Source organism: Cornus florida, unplaced genomic scaffold, assembly GCF_030987335.1.
Source record: "Cornus florida cultivar Cherokee Brave unplaced genomic scaffold, ASM3098733v1 CherokeeBrave_3.0.0_Hap2_Chr04, whole genome shotgun sequence".
Classification (NCBI taxonomy): Eukaryota; Viridiplantae; Streptophyta; class Magnoliopsida; order Cornales; family Cornaceae; genus Cornus; species Cornus florida.
In genome coordinates, this window is record NW_026775574.1 from 84,639,207 (window position 1) to 84,661,984 (window position 22,778).

General features: G+C 42.4%; 1 protein-coding gene across 1 annotated transcript; it reads left to right on the plus strand.

The window, feature by feature from the left end:
* The first annotated feature begins 426 nt into the window (after positions 1-426).
* On the plus strand, positions 427-6,496 carry LOC132303741 (putative disease resistance protein RGA3). Its single transcript, XM_059801132.1, has one exon. The coding sequence runs from the start codon at positions 704-706 to the stop codon at positions 3,992-3,994; it is 3,291 nt and encodes a 1,096-aa protein (XP_059657115.1). The 5' UTR covers positions 427-703; the 3' UTR covers positions 3,995-6,496.
* Positions 6,497-22,778: the final 16,282 nt, after the last annotated feature.

The following is a 22,778-nucleotide window of genomic DNA, read 5'->3' on the forward strand; positions in this document are numbered from 1 at the left end:
ACTTGAGCAATTTTACGTCCAAACACACACACTCTCTCTCTCTCAAATGGATTCATTATAATTTGAGTCGTGATACTGGTAGGTCTCAATGTCATTTCCTGAAATTTTATTGAAAATGGTGAAAGTGTGTGATGCTCATCAATGAATAATAACGGAAATTCAAAATTAGTAGGTAGGGCGGGCCTACAATCTTTCAATTCCTTCTACTGCCGTGACCCCTTTGCTTTCTAAAGTAAGAACATCCATGGAAAATGAGTGGAGGAAGACTTTCAATAAAGTAAGTCTATCATATCCATTCAAATGATGATCTCCCTTGGCAACTTCTTTGCCACTGCATTAAGCAGTGATAGCATCACCCAGATGGACTTGTTTGCTGTGATTTTTGTTTTTTTGTCACTCGTATGCTGTGAATTTTTTTTTTTTTTTTTTTTTTTTTTTTTTTTTTGTCATCCGTATGCTGTGATTGGATCGATCAATACATTGCGTGGAAATGACATGTCTAATATTGATTGGTGGGTGCTATAGCTAGGTCCTCTACAGGTGAGTGTCTTTTTCTAGCTCATTTTATTCAATAGGAAAAATAGAATACTAGTGCTACTTTCTTCTTTCCAAGTTCCAAACTTACCATTCCAGCTATTTTGCATTTTTGAGAGCATTTACTACCACACAACTCTTTGATCTGACCAGCAATACTTGAGTGACAATGGCCGAGGCACTTCTCCTAATTGTGCTTGAGAATTTGAACACTTTTATCCTACGGAAGATTGGATTGCTTTGGGGTCTTCACAAGGAGATGAAAAAGCTTTCGATCACGCTCACTGCCATCAAGGGAGTTCTTGAAGACGCTGAGCTGAAGCAACTTCAAGACAAGTCCATCAAAATTTGGTTGCGGAAGCTCAAACAAGCAGCTTATGATATAGATGACGTCTTGGACGAGTGTGCAACCGAAGCTGCCCGATTGGAGTCTAAAGGCCAAAATCTTGGATCGCTTCATAAGGTACGCAGTTGTTTCTTAACATGTTACTATCCTGTCGATAATGTCCTGTTTCGTTACAAGGTTGGGAATAGAATGAAGGAGGTTATAGAAAATCTAGATTCAATTGCTGAGGAACGGAGGAATTTCCGATTGGATGTGGCTGTTGTCTCACCGAATCGAGCTGGAATTCCTGAATGGCGCGAAACCAGCTCTTTTGTAACTGAAACACAGGTGTATGGAAGAGCAAATGATAAAGAAATTATTGTGGAAGTGCTGGTGAAGCATGCAAGTGATTGTCATGATGTTTCGGTTCTTCCTATACTTGGTATTGGAGGGCTCGGAAAAACAACGCTTGCCCAACTAGTGTTTAATGATGAGAGGGTAGTTGAGCATTTTGAGATGAGGATTTGGGTTTGTGTTTCTGAAGATTTTGAAATTAAGAGGGTCATAAAATCAATTCTAGCATCAATGTCTGGGAATTCTTGCGAAGACTTGGAGCTAGATAATCTCCATAGACTGCTTCAAGATAAATTGAATGGAAAAAAATATTTGCTTGTTTTAGATGATGTGTGGAATGATAATCAAGAAAAGTGGGACAAGTTAAAATGTGTACTAGCATTTGGATCAAGGGGCGCTTCAGTTGTCATCACTACTCGTCTTGGAAATGTGGCATCAATTATGGGAACGCTCCCTCCATATCGTTTGTTGGGTTTGACAGAAGATGATTGTTGGTCATTGTTCAAGCAACGAGCCTTTGGACACGAGGGTGAAGAACGTCCGGATCTTGAGGAGATTGGGAAGGAGATTGTGAGAAAGTGTGGGGGAGTGCCTTTAGCTGCAAAGGCTCTAGGAAGCTTATTGCGCTTCAAAAAGGAAAAAAGTGGGTGGCTTCGTGTTAAAGATAGCGAAATTTGGAATTTACCGCAAGATGAAAAGTGCCCCATAATGCCCGCACTAAGATTAAGTTACCATAATCTTCCATTGGAGTGTAGGCAGTGTTTTGCTTATTGTGCCATCTTTGAAAAGGATTCTAGAATCGAGAGGGATCGTGTAATTCATTTATGGATGGCGACTGGCTGCATTTTCTCTAATGGAACTCCGGAAGATATTGGTAATGAGATATGGAATGAATTGCATTGGAGATCTTTTTTCCAAGAGGTGGAGAATGATAGATTTGGCAATATTGAAAGTTTCAAGATGCATGATCTTGTTCATGATCTTGCTCAATCTATTATGGAAGATGAATGCCACGTGATGAAGGTTGAAAGGCCAGAGCATATGCCAAATAGGAGTACTCGTCACCTAATATCCGTTCATGACTCCAAAGTATTAGAAAATGTAGAATCCTTAAGAACATTATTTGTGAATGTGTTTTCTCTTAACGTCATGAAATTTAATACCTTACGAGTTTTGGATGCAAGTGAAACTTGTATAAGTGAGCTACCATCTTCAATTGGAAATTTAATCCATTTAAGGTACTTGAACCTTTCCAAGAATGACTTTATTACACTCCCCGACACAATATGTAACTTGCTGAATTTGCAGACCTTAAACCTCGAATATTGTGGGAGTCTTGAGAGGTTACCCAAGTACATGAGACGCTTGACCAATCTCCGACATCTATTTTTGAAAGGCTGTTTTTGTCTAACACAAACAGCTCCGAAAATTGGGCAATTAACCAGTCTCAAGACATTAAGTCGTTTCATTGTGGATGGGAGGACTGGTTGTCATTTGGGTGAATTGCGAGGCTTAAACATTGGAGGAATATTACTGATTAAATGTCTGGAGAGGGTGGAGAATTGGATGGATGCTAGAGAAGCCAATTTAATCGAAAAACAGAACATCTACAGCTTGTTTTTGTATTGGACCTTTGAAGTTGAATCAGAGTCGTCATTGGCAGAAAATGCTGAACGGGTACTTGACGCTCTGGAACCTCACCCAAATATTAAAGAATTGATCATAGACAATTATCCAGGTACCTCTTTCCCACTTTGGATGAGGGAACCAGTGCTTGAAAATTTAGTGAGTGTTAAACTCTTTGGTTGTAAGAATTGTCAAAATCTTCCATCATTTGGTCGATTGCGTTTCCTAAAAGAACTGACAATAGGGTGGATGAAAGATGTGAAGTACATAGACAATGATGATTCTGGCCACGGTGGAGCAGCTGGAATGAAATTCCCTTCTCTGGAGAGGCTTGATATTTATGGATTGTCAAGTTTGGAAAGGTTGTCAAGAGAGGAAGAAAAAGATGTTGTATTATTCCCTCGTCTTTCCTTTTTGGACATTAAAGATTGCCCTCAACTGACATTGCCATGCCTTTTGTCACTCAATCATTTACGTGCATGGGGATGCAGTGATGTCTTATTAAATTCAATCTCAAATCTTCCTCGTCTTAGCATTCTTGAGATTCAGAGGAATCATCAGCAACTCTCCTACCTGGAAGGGTCGCTACAGAACCTCACTGCTCTGAACTCACTGCATATCTATGGATGTCGCGACGCAGAGCAAGGACTACAACGTCTCCTATCTTTTGGTTTCCGTGGAATTAATGAATCCTGGTCCGAGGCAAAGCAGTCCTTCCAAGCCCTTGACGCTTCAACTGTTGAGGGATGTCCAAAGCTCGTTTCTCCACCGGAGGATTGTATTAATTGTAAACACCTCCATTCCCTTAGACGTCTGGTATTTTCCGACAATTTGAACTTGGAAGATTTGCCGGAAGCCTTACAGCATCTCCCTGCACTGCAATCTCTACACATCATCAATAATAAAGAGTTGAAATCGTTACCTGAGTGGTTGGGAAATCTTGCATCTATTCAAAAATTGAGTATTTGGCGTTGCCCTAAGGTTGGGTCACTTTCAGATACCATTCAAAGCCTAACCAATCTCACAACTTTGGTAATTTCGGAATGTGGTGACCAACTTAAAAGAAGATGCGAGAAGGGAACGGGGGAGGATTGGCATAAGATAGCACACATACCATATGTTCGCATAAAAGATGAGCTCAGAACCTCTTCGTAAATAGCCGTTTCATGTTACGAAGGACAAGTTCTTCTCAATATCAAATATATATATATATATATAATTATACGTGTATGTGTGTCAAATTGTGCAATAGAATTTATGTTTTCTTATCAATTAACAAAATTAATAATAAAAAAAATATATCTAGAGTTCAATCTTCTCAAATTGTGCAATAGTCTTGTGTGAATAACAGAATTTATATTTTCTTATCAAATTATATCCGTCCATTTGTGAAGGGTAATGTGGGTATCCAAATGTGGAAGGAAATCAACATTCTTTACTTTTTGCCAGAATCTTTCTATTCACTTATCAAAATGCAGGCTTTCTTTGGGCTTGTGTTTCTTTTTACTATTTAAATTTTTTTATAAATTTTCTCTTGATCATCTATTTAACCAATTTTTTTTTTTTCATTTATAAAAATCCCCAAATAGCCTTAATAATTTTTGTGCATATAAGTATTTTATTATTATTATTATTTAGGTAATTTCACGAAATCCCAACACTATCAACTTTTGCATCAAATACCTCCAAACTATTTTAGAAAACCCCCAACACTATAAAATTTGATCACATTACACCAACTCTGTATTAAAAGGACGAAAATACCCTTATGATATACCAAATCAATTAAAAAATAAAAATACTTATCTTGCCATTTACAAAAATACCCTTTACCAGGGTACAAAACTCCGTCATTTTGTGTTTATATCATATGCATATGTACATAAATTATTCACCTCTCCCTTTGATCTCTCTATTCGATTTAACCTTGATTTGAAGATCCAATTGTGCAAAGCCCTATGACGGTGGTGTATCATCTCCACAGCGGTGTAATGTCCAAATGAAACCCCCAATATGCTGGTGCAAAAGGCAAACATGCAAGACATACATTTTGATCCGTCAACAAAAACTTTGAAGATATTGAAAGAAAACAAGAAACGAAATGAAAAAACAGCATACAATACCCACTAGAATAATAAGTCGTATGATTAAATCCAACGCTTATTTGGAAATTCTTTGAATCTCATTCACTATTTGTATAGTAGCATTTTATTCTTAAAAATTCATCAAATTGAACAAATTCATTTGCCTCGAAGTACGTCAGATTACCATCAACAACGGGAAAGGGAGAACATTGATGTCCTCCGCATCTGCCTCGAAGTGGAGATAACCACTGTCGAACAACTTCATCACTAGTAGCTCCCGTCAATACTCGGGTCGGGTGACTCCCGAGAATGTGACTGAATCACCGAACGAGTAGCTCCGGTCAATGCTTGGATCACTCCTGAATCACTGTCCTACTTTATGGATGTGTTTCCTCAACAATAATTCAATAATTGCTTTAGTTGGAAGTGCAGATTTGTGATGGCCAAACTTGTAGAACATGTTAACATTGCTCATGTCAATACTCAGGTCACTCCTAAGAATAGGACTGTTACCGTCATACTTTATGGATGTGCTTCCTCCACAATAATTCAATAATTGTTTTAGTCGGAGGATGCAATGATGGATTTGTAATGGACGAACTTCAACTTCAAGATTTTTCAAACATAGATTTTGAATAGTGATGGCCATAATCTTTAATAATGGCGGCCGGGTGAAGGAAAAACAGACCACCCTCCTCCCGTGCAGCCAAGGAAGAAAATCTGTAAGTTTCAATACCCATATACATATATACGACATATTATGTGTGTGTTTTAGAGCTGGTTAGTGATACATGGACAAACATGCCATGTGGGAGGGAAGCCATGTAGGTGATGAGAGTAATGTGAGTGGGTGAGTGAAGTAGGAGGAGGATTTTGGATTTTATATATATTGTATGTGACTGAGCAGAGCACAAGTATGTGTATTTTATATTTGCATAATATATGTATGTATGCATGGGGATATACATACTTGTATGTATAGGCGTATGCAAGTATGGTGAGGATCATCTATGAGTATTTTGTTTGCCAAACCCAAAACAGAACAATTATACAATAGTAACAATACTAACTGGCTGGTTCCTCATAATTAAGTAAAAAGATTATATAATTTGCATTCCTAATTATCAATCTTAGCAATAAGAGATCTTGCCATTCATTGAACTGTGCCAAAGTTTTTCTAACCTAGTCAGATTTGTTAATCTAGGAAATTAGGATTTATAGAATTAAAAATTATCATTAATCGGAAAAATCAGCATGAACTTGGGGCTTTGAGTACTAAGTTAAATTGTTAGGGAAATGAAAGTTTAAAAACTTTATAAGGGAGTTACAAAACATGGATCTTGATTCATGTATAGAGACAAGTTTTATGCAAAAATAAGATGATGAATCATTTAGAGTTTGAAAACTTGCATCAAAGATTTGAGTAAATCTTAAAGTGAATGTTCTCACTTATTGTAGATCATTTCTCCTATAATCTACTACTCCTTGGTAGTGATCTTTCCTTTAAGAATCACCCATTTATCTCTATGAATGACCTTGGAGATTAAACTTGTAGGAGCCTCCTCTAGATAAGAACACTAACCTTAAAATTCTAGAGAGGGTAAAAATTTTCTTGTCTTACAATTATTGCAACAAAAACTTGTTCTCTTTATTAACATACATGGACTACATGTATATATAATCAAATAATTGTCAAGACAAGATTAGTACTCAATCTCTAAAATTCGAGTGTCAGTCTTAAATCTAATGGGCCTCCAATACCAAGTTGGGCCATGGGTGAGAATCCCTTGGGCTTACTATTTTCTTGACTATAATGAATAATAATAATTAGTAAATGACCTTTAATTTCTATTTCCCTTTAAGTACTTTCTAACTAATTAGTAATCAAATCTAATTAATTTTCATAATTTAATTAATATAAATCAAGTCATTTAAATATTTTATGGATTCAATGCATGAATAATAAAAATAACAATTATATATATCATGCATTTAATCATTCACATGAATAAATAAATAAATGAAAGACAAAAACAAATAAATAATTAAAAGGCCAATGTATTTAGCTTTTAACATTTAAAAACTAAATGATCACTATGTGCCATTAATTATTGTATCCCTTTGTCTGCCACCAACTTTAAATGGTGGAGAATAACTTTAAAATCCACTTTGCGGCAATAATTTACTCTTAAAGGGATACATGAAGGTTCACTATAAGTTTTTGTATACCTGCAGGAGGCTTTTAAAGAGTAAATTATTGTCCCAAAATGGATTTTAAAATTATTCTCCACCATTTAAGCCCAAGGGATTCACTCATGGCCTAACTTGATATTAAAAGCCCATTAGATTTGAGATAACACTTGAATTTTAGAGATTGAACACTAATATTGTCTTGACAATTATTTGACTATATATACATGGACTCCATGTATGTTAATGAGTAGAAAAAGTTTTTGTTGCAATAATTGTAACAAAAACAATTAATCTCCAACTTTAAGGTTAGTTGATCCTAATGATTGATAATCTAAGGAAAAGGGGCAATTGTCTTGTTAACTGGTGTTGCCTTTGCAAACAAAATGGTGAGTCAGTTGCTCACATTCTCATGCATTGTCCTATGGCGAGGGATTGTTGGAATCTTATCTTTTGTTTGTTTGGTATGCGTTGGGTTATGCCTCGTTATCCTAAGGATTTGATTCATATTTGGAGAGGATGCCGTGTGAGAAGCGCTGCTCGCGATTATTGGAGAGTTGTACCACAGTGTCTGGTGGTGTATTTGCAAGGAGAGGAATAGTAGAATGTTCGAAGGGAAAGAATCGTCCACGGTGATTCTGAAACTTCACATCATACGCCCTCTTTTCAGTTATGTGAAGAGAGAGTCCGGTTCTTCTCCCGAAGATTTAATTATTTTTTTGGCTTCTTCGAGGCCTTAAACCCCGGTTCCACTTTTGTATAAGGGATGCATTCCCCTCTTGAACGCCTTTTGATTTCAATTATTACGTATCAAAACAAAAAAAGGTTAGTGTTCTCATTTAGAGGAGGCTCCCACAAGCTTAATCTCCAAGGTCATTCATAGAGGTATACGGGTGATTCCTAAAGGGAAGATCACTACCAAGAAGGAAGAGATCATAAGAGAGAGGATCTAGCTAAAAGATCTATAATAAGTGAAAACATTCACTTTAGAGGAAAGATTTAAAGTTTACTCAAACTTTTGATGTAAGTTTTCAAACTCTAAATAAATGATTCATCATTATTTTTGCATAAAACTTGTCTCTATACATGAATCAAGATCCATGTTTGTAAATCCCTCAAAAAGTTTTTAAACTTCCATTTCCCTAAGTGATACTTGAACAAACAGGCCACGTGGGAGGGAAGCCATGTTTCTAGGTGATGAGAGTAATGTGAGTGGGTGGAGAGTTGTACCACATTGTGTTTGGTGGTGTATTTAGTATATAGGTGTATGCATGTATGGTGAGGATCATATATGAGTATTTGCTTGCCAAACCCCAAACCAAACAATTATAAAATAGTAACAATACTAATTGGCTGGTTCCTGATAATTAAGTAAAAAGATTATAAAATTTGCATTTCTAATTATCAATCCAAGTAATAAGAGATATTGCCATTCATTGAACTGTTCCAAGTTTTTCTAACCTAGTCAGATTTGTTAATCTAGGAAATTAGGATTTATAGAATTAATGATTTTCATTAATCGAAAAAATCAGCATGAATATTGGGCTATTGAGTAATAAGTTAACGATTACATGAAAACACCCTTCAACTATAAGGATTGCTAATCATAATGTAGAGTAAATTGCAAAAACATTTTCTCTACTATTGAACTCCTACAGAACACTCTCTAAAACTATAAAAAATTTTGTGTCTCTAATAACAACTAGATAAATTTATCAAAGGTTAAATCTGAATAAATAAAAACAGCAGAAAATAAAAAATAAAAAAATAAAAAAACATAAAAACAACTTACTCTTTTCCGACACTACTAATGCCATTTAGCTTCACCGTTGGAAGGAAGTAAACCTATCTTAAAAGGACAAAAATTAAACTTGTCATGAATTTCTGAAAATTTTGGAAGCATAACTGATATATTTACAAGCATTTTCATTCACTTCTTACCAATATATATATATATATATATATATATATATATATATTCATTCAACCTATTAAAATTTAAAGGCATAGGCGTCGCAGAAGCAATCTTGAAAGTGGTTCCCCCAAACTATATATATATATTATATTTATGGTCACAGCAGAATATTAGGGCAATAAGAAAAACAACCCAATTCAATGCTAAATAAATAACAACATATTTATTAGTTCATTTATTTATTAATAACAATAACTAAATTTTTAAATGATTAGAGAGAGAGAGAGAGAATCAAGTATAAAAATGAAAAATCTATATATATATCTTGAAAATCTATACATATAAAAAATAAAAATAAAAAAAATAAAAATCTATACATATATACAGAAGTGGTTCTCAAAATCTACACACGTTTGTATATATATAGAGAGAGAGGGGAGCTAATAATACCTCAGCTGCGAGGTCTCCAAGTACAGCTGCGAGGTAAACCGGAGCGCAGGTTGGGACCCGCTAAACCTGAAACTGCAGACCAACTTTAACGGAGCATGACACAGGTTTCTTCTTCGGACCGCCTCATTTCCTCACTCTAGCACCACCAGTCTCCAATTCTCAAACACAAAGTAGCCGAAGTAGCTACTTTGCTTCTTTATATGAAAATCTAGAAACCCTAGATCCTTTACCCACCAGTCATAGGATTAAAAGTTTTTGATCCTGGCCGTCAATCTTAACAGAAGTTTCTAGAATATCATACTGTTTAAATTGTCATTAAACTTGGCCCAACTATATAGTTAGTTTAGGGCTGAGCTTGTAGGGCTCTATTAGTTGGACCTGGATCCTCTAAATTGAATTTGTATAGTTAAAATAAGTTGAAATGAATTTTTTTTTTTTTTTTTTCATAACAAGAATGTTAGGAATTAGTGGTTAGAGCCCTCTTCTTTTTTTTTCATTGAACAGTCGAACATGGTTCCCTCACACGGGAAGCAAACCAATCACTTGGATAACAAGGCATTTTCTTTTACACAACTTAGTAAAATATTTAGAATTATGCAAAGTGAAAACCTATCTTAATCCGCTAAAACAGAACTTTTTTTTTTCCAGTGATAACTCTGTCTGCCTCACTCTTCAACTTCCTATATATATAAATTTAAATAAAAATATATATATATATATTTATATATATATATAAAATATATATATTTTTTTCCTCGACTGATACGACTAGAATCTTGTGCTCGGCTTGTTAACAACTACTGCTTACCCATTTAACAGGAAAAAAAAAAAAAAAAAAAAAAAACCTACTCAAGGCCAAAGTTGAGCTCCCCGCCCAAACTTTGAAACTGGGCATACATATATACACACACATGGAAAAGTTAGTTAGTTAGTTAAAAATAAGAAATAATAAATAAAAAAGACAAACAAAACAAAACATTTCAGTAATATTGACACGACATGTATATTTGAAGGTAAAAAATTACCACATTGGTGCACGAGCTGAAAATGCTCATAGCAAGAAACAATGATTTGAGAGAGAGAATGGTGTGGTATTTTATGCAACCAATGAACATGTCTTTTTTTTTAATTATTATTATTATTTCCTTTGGGCTTGTCTGTGTGTGTTTTATTTATTTATTTATTTAGATTTTTTAATTATTAATCAAGAAGTTAAAATTATGGCACAACTCTTTCACATACATACATAGAAACTGAGGACACAATCATGCAATACAATCTTTTTTAACATTTGACACGAACAAAATCGTACCTTTTTTTCATTTCCGTGGTAATAAGTTTTTGGGTCGTGATATTCAGGCAGAACAGTCTGACCTACATGCTAGGCAGAATACATCATCACACGTTGTCTGATATGAAGACCGCCGTCACCAACACCCTACGTCGTCAATCTCAACGTCATCTTCATCATCATTCTGCCAGCTCAACATGCTGTCACGACCATCACCCCACTCTAGCAACGCTCCGGTGACTTTACACGAGTGCTTAGGCGCCGACAGCCATCAACATCTTCATCATCACTCGGCTGGCAAGCGAATCTCCGGTAACTCCACTTACCACTGAATCCGTCAAGTTCAAATCTAGTTTAGTCCGGCAAGTAGAGGCTCGGTCATACAACTAAAGTGGAGAAAACTATAGTTTTTTGTAATTGCACGGCAAGCAGTAAGGACTGAAGACTTCAGGTACAGCATATCACGCCGATTCCGCCTATCCGTACTCCTAGTCTACTGTTTCTCCTAGCCCGCCTATCCGATCCGAGCTGCAATGGTGGACAGCAGTGAATACTCCAAGATTGTCGACGGTGGACGGAACGGTGGGGGGTCTTGAACTGAGAAGAGATTCAGAGAGAGAGGAACAGGTTGCCGGCGACGGGGCTTACTGGTCTGGCAATGGCAAAACAGAGGGTTGCACGGACGGATCGGCGGCGATTGGCTGCAATTGAGCAAGAACGACGGGTGATGATGGCGATGGCAGCTGGTTGAATAGGTCGTCGAAGATTGTTAGAAAGTTTTGATGACCACGCCACGTTAGCTGATTAAGTGGCGCCATCCCTATAATATAGGCACAACTGGCCAGCGTTTACCTGGCGTGTCTACGGTGGATTAGGTATTCTCGAGCTACCTATTCGATAACTGAACTTGCTGGCTAAGGAAGGGGTCGCTACCCTTCCTTTATTGTGGACGCACCCCGCTCCAGTCAGATGGGCTCCTCCCCCCCTGGCTCGTTCGAGGGCGCTCTCTGAAAGAGCGAATTCGACTAATCTGTTTTGTGCATTTTCCTTCTCGGCTAGGAAGGCCTCGAGGGCTTCATGGTAGGACCTCGAAAAGGACCTATCCCCCCCCTGAAGTACGGGAATTTGAGGACATGTGGATAGGTGGCTGAGATCCAAGGGCTCGCCTCAGCCCGAGGCCAACACAAGGGGGAAAGGATACTCGGTACCTAAGCTCGAGAAAGGAAGGATAAGGAACGTATTAATTGCGAAAGATGTTTGATAAGACCCGTATTAATTAGGGAGCGCCGATACCTCTTTTGACTGGGGGGCAAAGCGCCGCGACCCATCCATCAATGTCTTATCCGTCAAAAGAAGAGACCCTCAAACCTTTGGGTAAGAGCGCGCTCAGCCAAAGGACTAAAAGACATTGACCGAGGAGGTAAACACAATAAATAGGGGTGTTAATCAGCCTTTAAGACAACAACCACCACATTAAAAGCTATCTTCTGATAAGCTCGAGCTCATACGGTACCGAGGTCGGCCTTCCCTTTCTTAATCTCCGTACCTAGAGAATCCCTTGTGTTGCTTGGATCTCCACTTGGATACTGATTTCAGATTTCTTGGCTTACGTGGAACGATCTCCTCATTCTACTCACGAACTACCATCAACATTTTGGCGACTTCACTGGAGAGGAGCGCTTCACATATGTCAAGCATACGGGAGATCAGTCCGCCCTCTCAAACTAGCCCTGCCCTAGGCGAGGACTACGATGGGTCTGTAAGTATGCCTGGGTCGTACTTCCCCGGAACTAGGATTATCTATCCTGATGCTTTAGTCGAGGCCCATAACGCGCTGTCGCACAGAATGGAGCAGCTTGAAGGCTCCCAGAGGGAGGTAGTGACCTTGCTGCGGGAGATTGCTGACCGAGGAGTACTTCGGCGAGGTGCAAATCTGAGCGATAATCTCTCTGATGAGCTCACTGGGGAACATGCAACCCCGGACAATCCGGCGCGACAGACGTTCATGTCATCAGCCGAGGCAAGGTGAGCCACTAGTCGACACAGGCGATCACGAGAAACACCACCGCGGGCTCGCCGAACCCTTTTCAATACTCCTCTCACGGCACCCGCAAGGTTGAGTATGCCAAGTACCAGTCGGAGGGAGGCCCGTCACAGAGACACGGGCTCGGACATTAACAGGACCTTGCGCAGCGGTCACCGTATGTGACTATGGCGGATCTGCAAACGCTGCTGCGAAACGAAAAGAATATGCTGATACAGGAAGTAGCCCCTGAACCACCCTAAGCACAATCCATCGCGCTTCTCCCTTACCCCTCAAGGTATCTGACCCCTAAGTTCAACAAGTTTGATGGAAGGAAAGGGAACCCGCGAGAGCATGTGATGCGGTTTATTGAGGCCTTGAGGCCCTTTAGAAACGATCATACTCTGCGACTTAGAGAGTTTTCAAAAACTCTCACGAATAGAGCCTACAAATGGTATGCGAATTTAGAATCCGAGTCGCTCACTACTTGGAACCAATTAGCCACGATTTTCCAATTAAAGTTCTTTCAGACAGAGGAAAGGGTGACTACTCTCTCCTTGACTAAAAAGACTCACGGCCCTGGAGAGGACTTGCTTACCTATGTCCATAGATTTCATGACCGAGCTATGGAATGTTACGAAACCCATGAAGAAGAGGCACTGGCTAAGATTTGCATACAGGGCATGCAGGGGTCTTACTGAATCCATCTCATTAACCTCAAACTCCTCACTTTCGCCGACCTAATAGAGGCATCTCGAAATTTGGCAAGTAACCTCGCTATTTGTGCACAGGCCGCTACACAAGAAGAGTACCGAGATAGACGTAGACCCCAAGTTTCAGCTGTGGACGAGCCTCCCAGTAAGATGGGCGCGAGGCCAGCCAGCGCTCCTCGTCCAAAGAATCCGGACGAGGCCCCTCCGCCTTTCCCATGCACTCCGGAAGAAGTGGAGACCATTCTTAAGAAATGGATCCAACATGGAGACATCAGGCTGCCCAAGGTAACCCGCGAGCCCACCCCAGAGGAGATGGCTAATCCGAAGTATTGCTTGTATCATCGGCATACTCGTCACCCCACCTATAACTGTTGGACGTTGCGAAATACTTTCCACAAGCGGATTGCTAGTGGCAAGCTCATTCTTCCCCCCAGGGATGTGAGGAGGAACCTTTCCCTACGCATGATCGAGGTGTGGCGATGATGGTATCTGGAATGGCAATTGGTAAGGAAGGGGTCGAGGAGGATGTTGCCCAGGTCGCGCTGGTGGAAGAAGACGACCTCGACGCATTTCGTTTGTTGGGAACGGCTCCTGTCAAGAACATTCTCCAAAAGATGGATTTTTCTCCTTTTGCCCAAAAGGAAATAGCAAAATTTATGTGGCTAACGGCGAAGGAAGGTGTTAAAGAGGTGGCGTCGATCGCGTCACTCCCTGCATCACAAAGGTCAGTCGACTATAGCCTTTATAGAGGAAGAAAAATGTGTCCCTACTCCGCACAACAGGCCATTGTACGTCACGGCTTCACTCAATGGGGTCGAGCTCAAGCAGGTGTTTCTGGACAATGGTTCGTCCTTCAATATCATGCCTTTTGAAGTCTTTCGCCGCAACGGTCTCCCGGACGAGAAACTTATCCGAAGGCTAACTGAGATTGCCAGGTTTGGAAGTGATATCCGGAGAACTGAGGGGCATGTGACGGTCGAGCTGGCCATCAGAAAGTTTTTAAGTTCGGAAGTTTCAAGTCATTGATTCAGATACCTCTTACCATTTGCTCATGGGTTGAGGTTGGATGCATAAGTTTGGGATTGTCCCGTCTTCGTATCACCAATGCATGAAGGGGTTCTGGAACGGGAAACAAGTAATGGTCCGTTGTTCCGATCGACCATTTACTAAAAAGGAGTCTCATATGGTGGAGGCTGGATTCTTTAATGAGCTAGAAGATACAGAGGAACCCCGGCCGTTGAACGCCTTTCCTCTACCGAAATGGGAGGAGAATGACCAACAAGAGAAGGAGAAAATGCCAGGAGCGATTGCTAACCAGAAGAAGCCAGCTATTTGCAAAAGGATACGTTTGTCCGACAGAAGAATAGCGAGTGGAGTCGTGTCAAGCAGAGTCTCCTAACCTTGAGGAGGGAGCCAAAATGGAGTCAAGAGAATCCGCTTGGCTCAGTCAAGAAGAAATGGAGGAAGTCAACCTAGCCAATGACGGCCGCCCCCGGGTGGTCTGTGTATAAGAAATTGGAAGGAAATGAGAAAGCGGCACTGATAGCCTTGCTCAAGGAATTCGAAGATGTCTTTGCCTGGACATACGAAGAAATGCCTGGATTAAACCCTCAGGTAGTGGCTCACCATCTTAATGTGCGACCGGACGCACGTTCGGTTAAGCAGGCGCAAAGGAGCTTTCAGCCAGAGCTCGAGTTGCAAATAAAGAAGGAGGTACAGAAGCTCTTGCGAGCCGGCTTTATCAAACCAATTCAACATCCTACGTGGTTGGCGAATGTGGTTCCAGTAAAGAAGAAGAATGGAAAAATCAGAGTTTGTGTTGATTTTAGAGATCTGAACAAAGCATGCCCTAAAGATGATTTCCCGCTGCCTATAATTGACAACTTGGTAGACTCAACCTCAGGGCATGAAATGTTCTCGTTCATGGATGGATACAGTGGATATAATCAAATTAGAATGGCGCAGCGTGATGCAGAGAAAACGGCATTCCGCACCCCCTTGGGGAATTTCTACTTCACAGTCATACCCTTCGGCTTGAAGAACGCAGGGGCCATTTACCAGCGAGCCATAACGGTTATTTTTCATGACATGTTGCACAAACAAATGGAGGACTATGTGGATGATCTGGTGGTGAAGTCCCGAATTCAGGGTGATCATTTGGCTGATCTGAGAAGTGTTTTCGAAAGATGTCGAAAGTACAAGCTAAGGATGAATCCGCTGAAATGCGCCTTTGGGGTCGAGGCTGGCCGGTTTTTGGGCTTCATAATGCATCGACAAGGTGCTGACATCGAGTAAAGTAAGGCTCGAGCTATCATAAAGATGCCCCCACGACAATCCCTCAAGCAGCTGAAGAGTTTAATAGGATGGGTCTCGTATTTACGACGCTTCATACCGGCGCTCGTCGAGGTGACACATGCTTTTGGCGCTCTGATGAAAGAAAAGTCCGAGTTCAGATGGAGAAACACCAGCAGGCTCTCGACCATCTCAGGAGGTTGCTATCCTCGCCAACCACCATGATAGCCCCGCAGATAGGGATTCCTCTCAGGCTCTATATTACCTCAACAGAGCGCTCCATTGGGGCGCTCCTCGCCCAGGAAAAGGATGACCAAGAGCGCCCTGTGTATTACATTAGTCGAGTTGTGTATTACATCAGTCGAGTTGTGCAGGGTGCCGAGACACGCTATTCTCCGATAGAGCGCCATTGCCTGTCCCTAGCATTTGCAGCCAAGAAATTCCGCCATTATTTCTTAGCCCATACCATTCATCTCATCACCAAGTGTGACCCGTTGAGGTACCTGCTCTCGCGACCAATCATTTCAGGACGAGTGGCACGGTGGCTTTTGATGTTGGCCGAGTTCGATATCCAATGCCTAGCACCTCATGCCATTCTAAGCCAGGCCATGGCAGATCTGATAGCTCAATTCCCTTTTGGAAATTTCGAGCCGGTGCACGATGACCTTCCCCTCGACGAGTTTGAGTCAATTTGTTGCGCAGATGAAAACATGATCTGGACTTTGTCATTTGATGGGTCATCGACCTCTATAGGAGGCGGCGCGGGAGTAGTATTAACCCCTAAGGAGGGGAAAGCCTAAAATCTTTCATACAAGCTCACCTTCGGATGTTCCAATAACACAGTAGAATATAAAGCTCTGGTGCTGGGTCTGCTAGCTGCCCGGGAAGCTAAAATCAAACGGTTGCATGTGCAAGGAGATTCAAACTTGGTGATAAGACAACTGGATGGCTCTTACGCTATCAAAGAGCCGGCTTTAGCGGCATACAGAACCATTATCCAGAAACTCAATAGTCATTTTAGTGAACTCCAAATAACCCACGCGCCGAGGACTGCTAATCGGCATCCAGACACCTTGGCTACTTTGGCATCCAAAGTTGAGATTATAGGATAATCAGTAGACATCCGCATTTCACAGGAAGAATGAGTCATGTTTGTATGACACAAAATTTGCAGTCTCTGAGGATAAGGATTGGCGAGGCCCTTACGAGTCACAGCTGAAGGGTGGCGTGGGCGAGATTCCTTTGATAGAACTTCAAAATTTTACAGTGTATCTAGGGGTATTGTACTTCAGGGCATATGGCGGGACCCTGACAAGGTGTATTGGAAAACAGGAAGCCAGTAAAGTGTTGGGCGAAATTCACGGGCACACATGTGGAGACAATTCATTAAGCTTGTACCGGAGAATACAAAGGCAGTGATACTATTGGCCGTCGATGGCAAAGGAGGCAGCGGCTATTCAGAAAGCATGCCCCAATTGCCAAGAGCTGTTCGAGGAGAACCGGTCTGTGGCCAATGTCGAGGAAGATTGGAGACAGGAGGCAAGCCGATTCTTCATATGCAGTGGCAAGCTCATGAGGCGAGGCTTTGATGGCAAGGCTAAGCGGTGCGTCAGTTTGGCTAAAGCCCGTGAAGCTCTGAAGCAGGCTCACGACGATGAACACCAAGGGTGGAAGAAATTGTACAATCGCATTATACAATTGGGCTATTATTGGCCCACGATGCAAGCTGACAGCAAAGATTACGCCCGAAAGTGCCGAGAATGCCAACTCCACAATCATGCCATCCACGCGCCAGCCGTGGAGTTGCACCCCATGGACGCGCCTTGGCCATTCCACACCTGGGCTATGGATTTGATAGGACCGATTTCACCCAAGTCCAAAAAAATGAAATGGATACTAGTAGTGACAGAAGTCTATACTAAGTGGGTCAAGGCAATAGCCCTGTTAACGACAATCGGGTAAGTAGTGGCGAACTTCATCAAAGAAAATATCATATGCCGTTTCGGTGTACCTCAAGTCATTGTATCAAACAATGGAACACCCTTCATCAACAGCAGGGTCCATGCGCTTCTTCAAAGGTATCGGGTGGCTCACTGTAAGTTAACGCCTTATTATCCGAAAGGCAACAGGCAAGCAGAGGCCACCAACAAGATACTGATTCGAATCTTGAGTAGAACATTAAAGGAGCAGCATGACAAGTGGGCCGAGTAATTGCCACTCGCACTTTGGGCATATCGTACCACCACGAGAGGAGCTACTGGCACCACGCCCTTCTCCCTGGTGCATGGTACAGATCAGTGCTCCTAGTTGAGATAGCAGTTCCTTTTGCAAGTCTAGCTGAGCGGAGCCAGCTGCAATTCGACCACCGGATCGGGGAGCTCGAGGGGCTTCAGGAGCAGAGGAAGCAAGCAAAGAGCAAAATGGTGATTTACCAGAGGAGGGTGGCTCGGGCCTACAACGCCACCGTTCGGCCTGGAGCATTTCAAGAAGGCGACCTGGTTTTGAAGTCCGCGACGCATGTGATGCGGAACTTGTCTGCACCAAAGTTCACCCCAAAATGGGAGGGTCCCTTCGAGGTAAGGGCTGCTAGCCCTAGTGGGTATTATGATATCGGAAGAATGGAAAGCAACAAGATACTAGGCACGTTCAATGCCAAGTGGTTGAAGAAATATTATTCTTAATTTGAAAGCCTCATTCGAGGTCCTGTGACTGTAATATAAGAACTTGTGTAAGATTTTAAGAGAAGCTAGAGGGGCTCTGCGCCTCTCTCTCAATTTCTAATACCTGGCATGTATTTTTTTTGTCTTTGCTTCCTGAATCAAAAAAAAATTCTTGGTTGACCCCATCTCTGGTAGAGGTCATGTAAAAAACACTCTGATTCTCATGCTAAGAGATCATTTGTAAGAGCCTCTAGTCTACCTTGACTCTGGAAGAGGTCACTTATAGTAACCATGATATCACCTGGCCTCGGATAAAAGCCATTTATGATTTCTGGTTTATCTAATAACTTGCAAAGGTCATTTGTAATAATTTCTATAACACTGCTAAAAAAAAAGGTAAAATGAGTCCAACGATAAAAAAGAGAGGCTGTTCCATTAATAGAGGAATGATTAATTTTCAAAGTGTTACAAATTGCATAAATTCTCCCCCAGTACAAGGTGTTACAACATCAAGGTAAATCGCCTAAAACTAAAACAGCAGGGCCGAGTTGAGATGGCCTGTGCTCGATCTCATTCTTTAAAGAAGCGATATGATGTTCTCTCGAGTCCACCTGCTCCTATAGCTCGCCCAAACGAATCTTTTCATTGTAAAGCACTCCTTCCTCTTCAATGACTTGGTCACGAAGGTCTTTGATTTCTTCTACCATCCTCTCACGTTCCCCCAAAGCCTTAATTCGCGAAAGGATGTCGCGGGCCCAGCTTACGTCGATCTACGCTCGGCCCAAGTTGGTGAGGAGACGATCCGAGGGAATCAAAATCTTTCTTGACCAAGGTACGTTCTCGGGCTTCTCGAAGGCCGACCACCAACTCGCACGTTGTTTTATACACGAAGTCCAGGAACAAAGGTAGCATCCTTTCAAGATCCCCAAAGGTCTTGGGGTATTTAGCCTGAACCTCGTCCAAAATCTTAGCCTCGACCGCGGAGAAGATGATTCCACCCCATAGCACGGGCGAGGGGTCACCCGTCTCTTGATCTAGCTCTGTAGGATCCTCGGTCTGACCTCTTGTTAGTAAGTTAACCTCTCTCTCGGTTGTATCCTCATTGGATGCCGGCCGAATCGAACCGTTACCCTCAGCTTGGTTAATATCTTGCCTCAAATTGTTCGATTCTGAGGTTTCACCATGGGAAGAATTGCCACTAGCGTTCGAGCTCTCCATTTCATCCAAATCATCATCCTCAGGAGCTGGAAGAGATCTGATGGCTGAATCCACCATCTGCTGCAACTCGGTAATAGGTTCTCGAGGTAGCACATGAACAACCTTGACCTGCGAACTGGTATCGCTGTCCTAACTCGCGCGATCAGGGAAATGACCCTCTGAGCCAGCAGCAGCCTCGGCCACATCAGATGTAGCCACCTCAGCACCTAAAAGACAGATAGCTAATAGTTGGTCTTCTTCTTTGGTCTTTTCTTAAATAAAAAAAAAAAAGAAAAAAAAAAAGGAGGGGGGGGGGGGGGGGGTGGAAGGAAAGGATAGTACCTCCATGGGATGGCGAACGACTTGGGCTTCACTCGATATTGAAGATTCCCATAGCAAGATCTGCCGAGGTATTAACCTCCCCGGTCTCCTCGTCAAACCTGCCCAAGCCGCGGGATAGAGGGATCAACTCTTTGCCCACCCCGTGCTGCAAGGGAGGAGGGGGGTTCAAGTCAGAGGACAGTATTTCTCTCTCCGCGCGCTTAGAGTCCTCGAGAACGCTTGCCAAAGTGTGAAGAGGATCGGAGGGAATGGCCAAGCCGGTATCCGCTTCAGGAGCGCGAGGAACACCGCTGGTGGGCGCGATCGTTATAGGAATTCTTTTTGGGTGAGTAGCGCGAGATCTTGTTCTTAAAGAAACCCCAGCTCGGGCGGGCGAATGAGGGACCTCAGAGGAAATAGGATCTTTTGCAACAGCGGGAGCCTTTGGAGCATCCTAATATAAAAAAAAAATGAACTAATCAGCATGGAGTCGATAAGAAAGTAGAGGTAGAATACATTTTTTACCTTAGCTTTCTTCGAAGAAGCGGTTGCAGGTATGAAGGTGCTGACGTCTTGATCAGCCTTACATTTGTCCCGGCGCGCCTTGGTAGCACGGAGGGCTATCACGGGCGCAGTTGTAGCTGGTAGGAGTAGAGGAAGTAAACCCGCTGTACCACAAGGTTTACCTCTCGCGGATACAAATGTATTCTTGAAAGTGCGAAACGAGGCATCACCTTTTAACAAGGCTCGGGCAGGGACAAGGATAGGAGTGCTACTTACAAATTTCCTAAAAGAAAGAATTATCTCTTTCCAATATGCCCTTGTCTTTACAGCCAATCTCCCAACCCTGAGAGTAAAGGGCACATGAAGAATTTGGCGATCTCCGAGGAGTTCGGCCTCTTCAGAATCAAGGAAGCGCGAAAAGCCTAGAGCATAGGTGTTGTGATCCTATCGCGCCCCGTAGCCATAATCCCTAAGAAGCCCCTGATCTAACCCGAATTGTCGAGCCACCCTGTGAGGGTTGTAAACCTTACCTACGCCCGAGTGAGGGGGAAGAAGAGCGGGAAGATAGCCAGGCGAGGTCATGGCTATGATGGTCAAGGCTGGAGTACGCTTCAAAGACTTGCCTAAAATCACCATGCCATCCCTCGACGTGCAGCACTCGACGCGAGGTCCATGGGTGTATGGGTGAGCTACGAAGCAACTCTCCCTGTCAATAAACTCAGACAATTTCTTTTTTGTGCCAAGTTTGTGCCACTGGAAAGACCGCTTCAAGCCGCTGTCACGAGGCAGCGTTGTTGGACGAGGACCATACTTTGGAAAATGCTCATACAAGAACATCTGAAGGAAAATTGCGTTGACGGGAGAAACCACGGTCATGCGATCCACGGAGCGCTCCATGCAAGCGTGCGCCAAGTCGAGCTCATGATAAAGAGTACCCAAGAACAGCGCGGCCAAGGGCAAGCTTTTACCATAAGATAGCCTGACAGCCAATGGAATGAGGTCAGGACAAGGCCCATCATCGGGAGGCCCCGGGAAAACAAATCTGGATAACCATGATAAGATATAAGCGACAAGGCGAGCTGAGTCCCTGCACTTCGGGCCACTAAAAGACTCCTCCCCTTCTTGACCCTGGGGGGTAAAGTCTAAAAAATAATAGCGTAGAAGCGATACAAACGTGCACTTCTTGCCCGTCTCTAGGAACTCCTCAAGAAGTCCAGTATCTCGATAGCGCGAGGCTATCTTCCCTGCCGAGGTGACGCCTTTACGAAGCTTGGAGGCAAGCTTGACCTCGTCTTCAGGGATAGACCAAGAGCTGGGGTCTTGTTCACCAAACACGTTCAACCACATAAGCTGCACCACGTCCTCAAAGGTTAGGGTGAATTCTCCCCAAGAAGTGACAAAAGTATGGGTATCTCGGCTCCACCGAGACAGTAGGAGGGCGAGGTCATGGACATCCCGAGGTATGGTTAACTCTCGGGTGTTTCGGATAGCGTCCGTAATTTTTAAAGCCTGCAAAATCCCTGAGAACTCAACGTCAGATAGAATCGGGTCTGTCCATAACTCCCACCCTCGTCCATGACCGGTCTGACTCGTAAAGGCAACGCTGGAATGAGGAAAGTCACCACGCTCTACCCTGAATCGTAAAATTGAGTTAGGCTGAATGGGTACCCCAGTGAGCGCGTAAGGCTCTCCCTCGAACAAGTGTGTGCTTTCCTAAGCCTCGTCTACCTCGCTTAATGCATCGCTATTGACCCAGAAGGTGTCACTCGGGCCGAAGTATGGGGCAACTCGCCATTCATTCAAAGGAGGGACATCGGGGACATCATCACGAACTGCCATTGTCGTTTGCTTTGAACAAGAAGGTTTTTTTTTTTGCGAGGGGCGAGTAAGGATGAGTGTTGTTGGTGCCTTTAAAAAAAAATGCTTTGGTACGACTTAAATATGGGGGCTCGGCATCCCAAGCGTTGCGCCTCTGGCTAATGAAAGGATGCGACTCGAGACCCGAAGCGTCTTAGTCTGACACACCAATAAAAAGGCGACACGTGGATCGAGAAGCCAAAGCGACACGACCCCTTGAAGTGATATGACTATTCTGTACTTAAATGACATGACCCTTCAGTAGAAATAATAATGACAAAATTAAACTAAGTTAGTGATTTGCTCGAGCTCCTCTCTTGACAACCTCGAGCAGGGGGCAAAATGTTGATGACCACGCCACATTAGCTGATTAAGTGGCGCCACCCCTGTAATATAGGCACAACTAGCCAGCGTTTACCTGTCGTGTCTACGGTGGATTAGG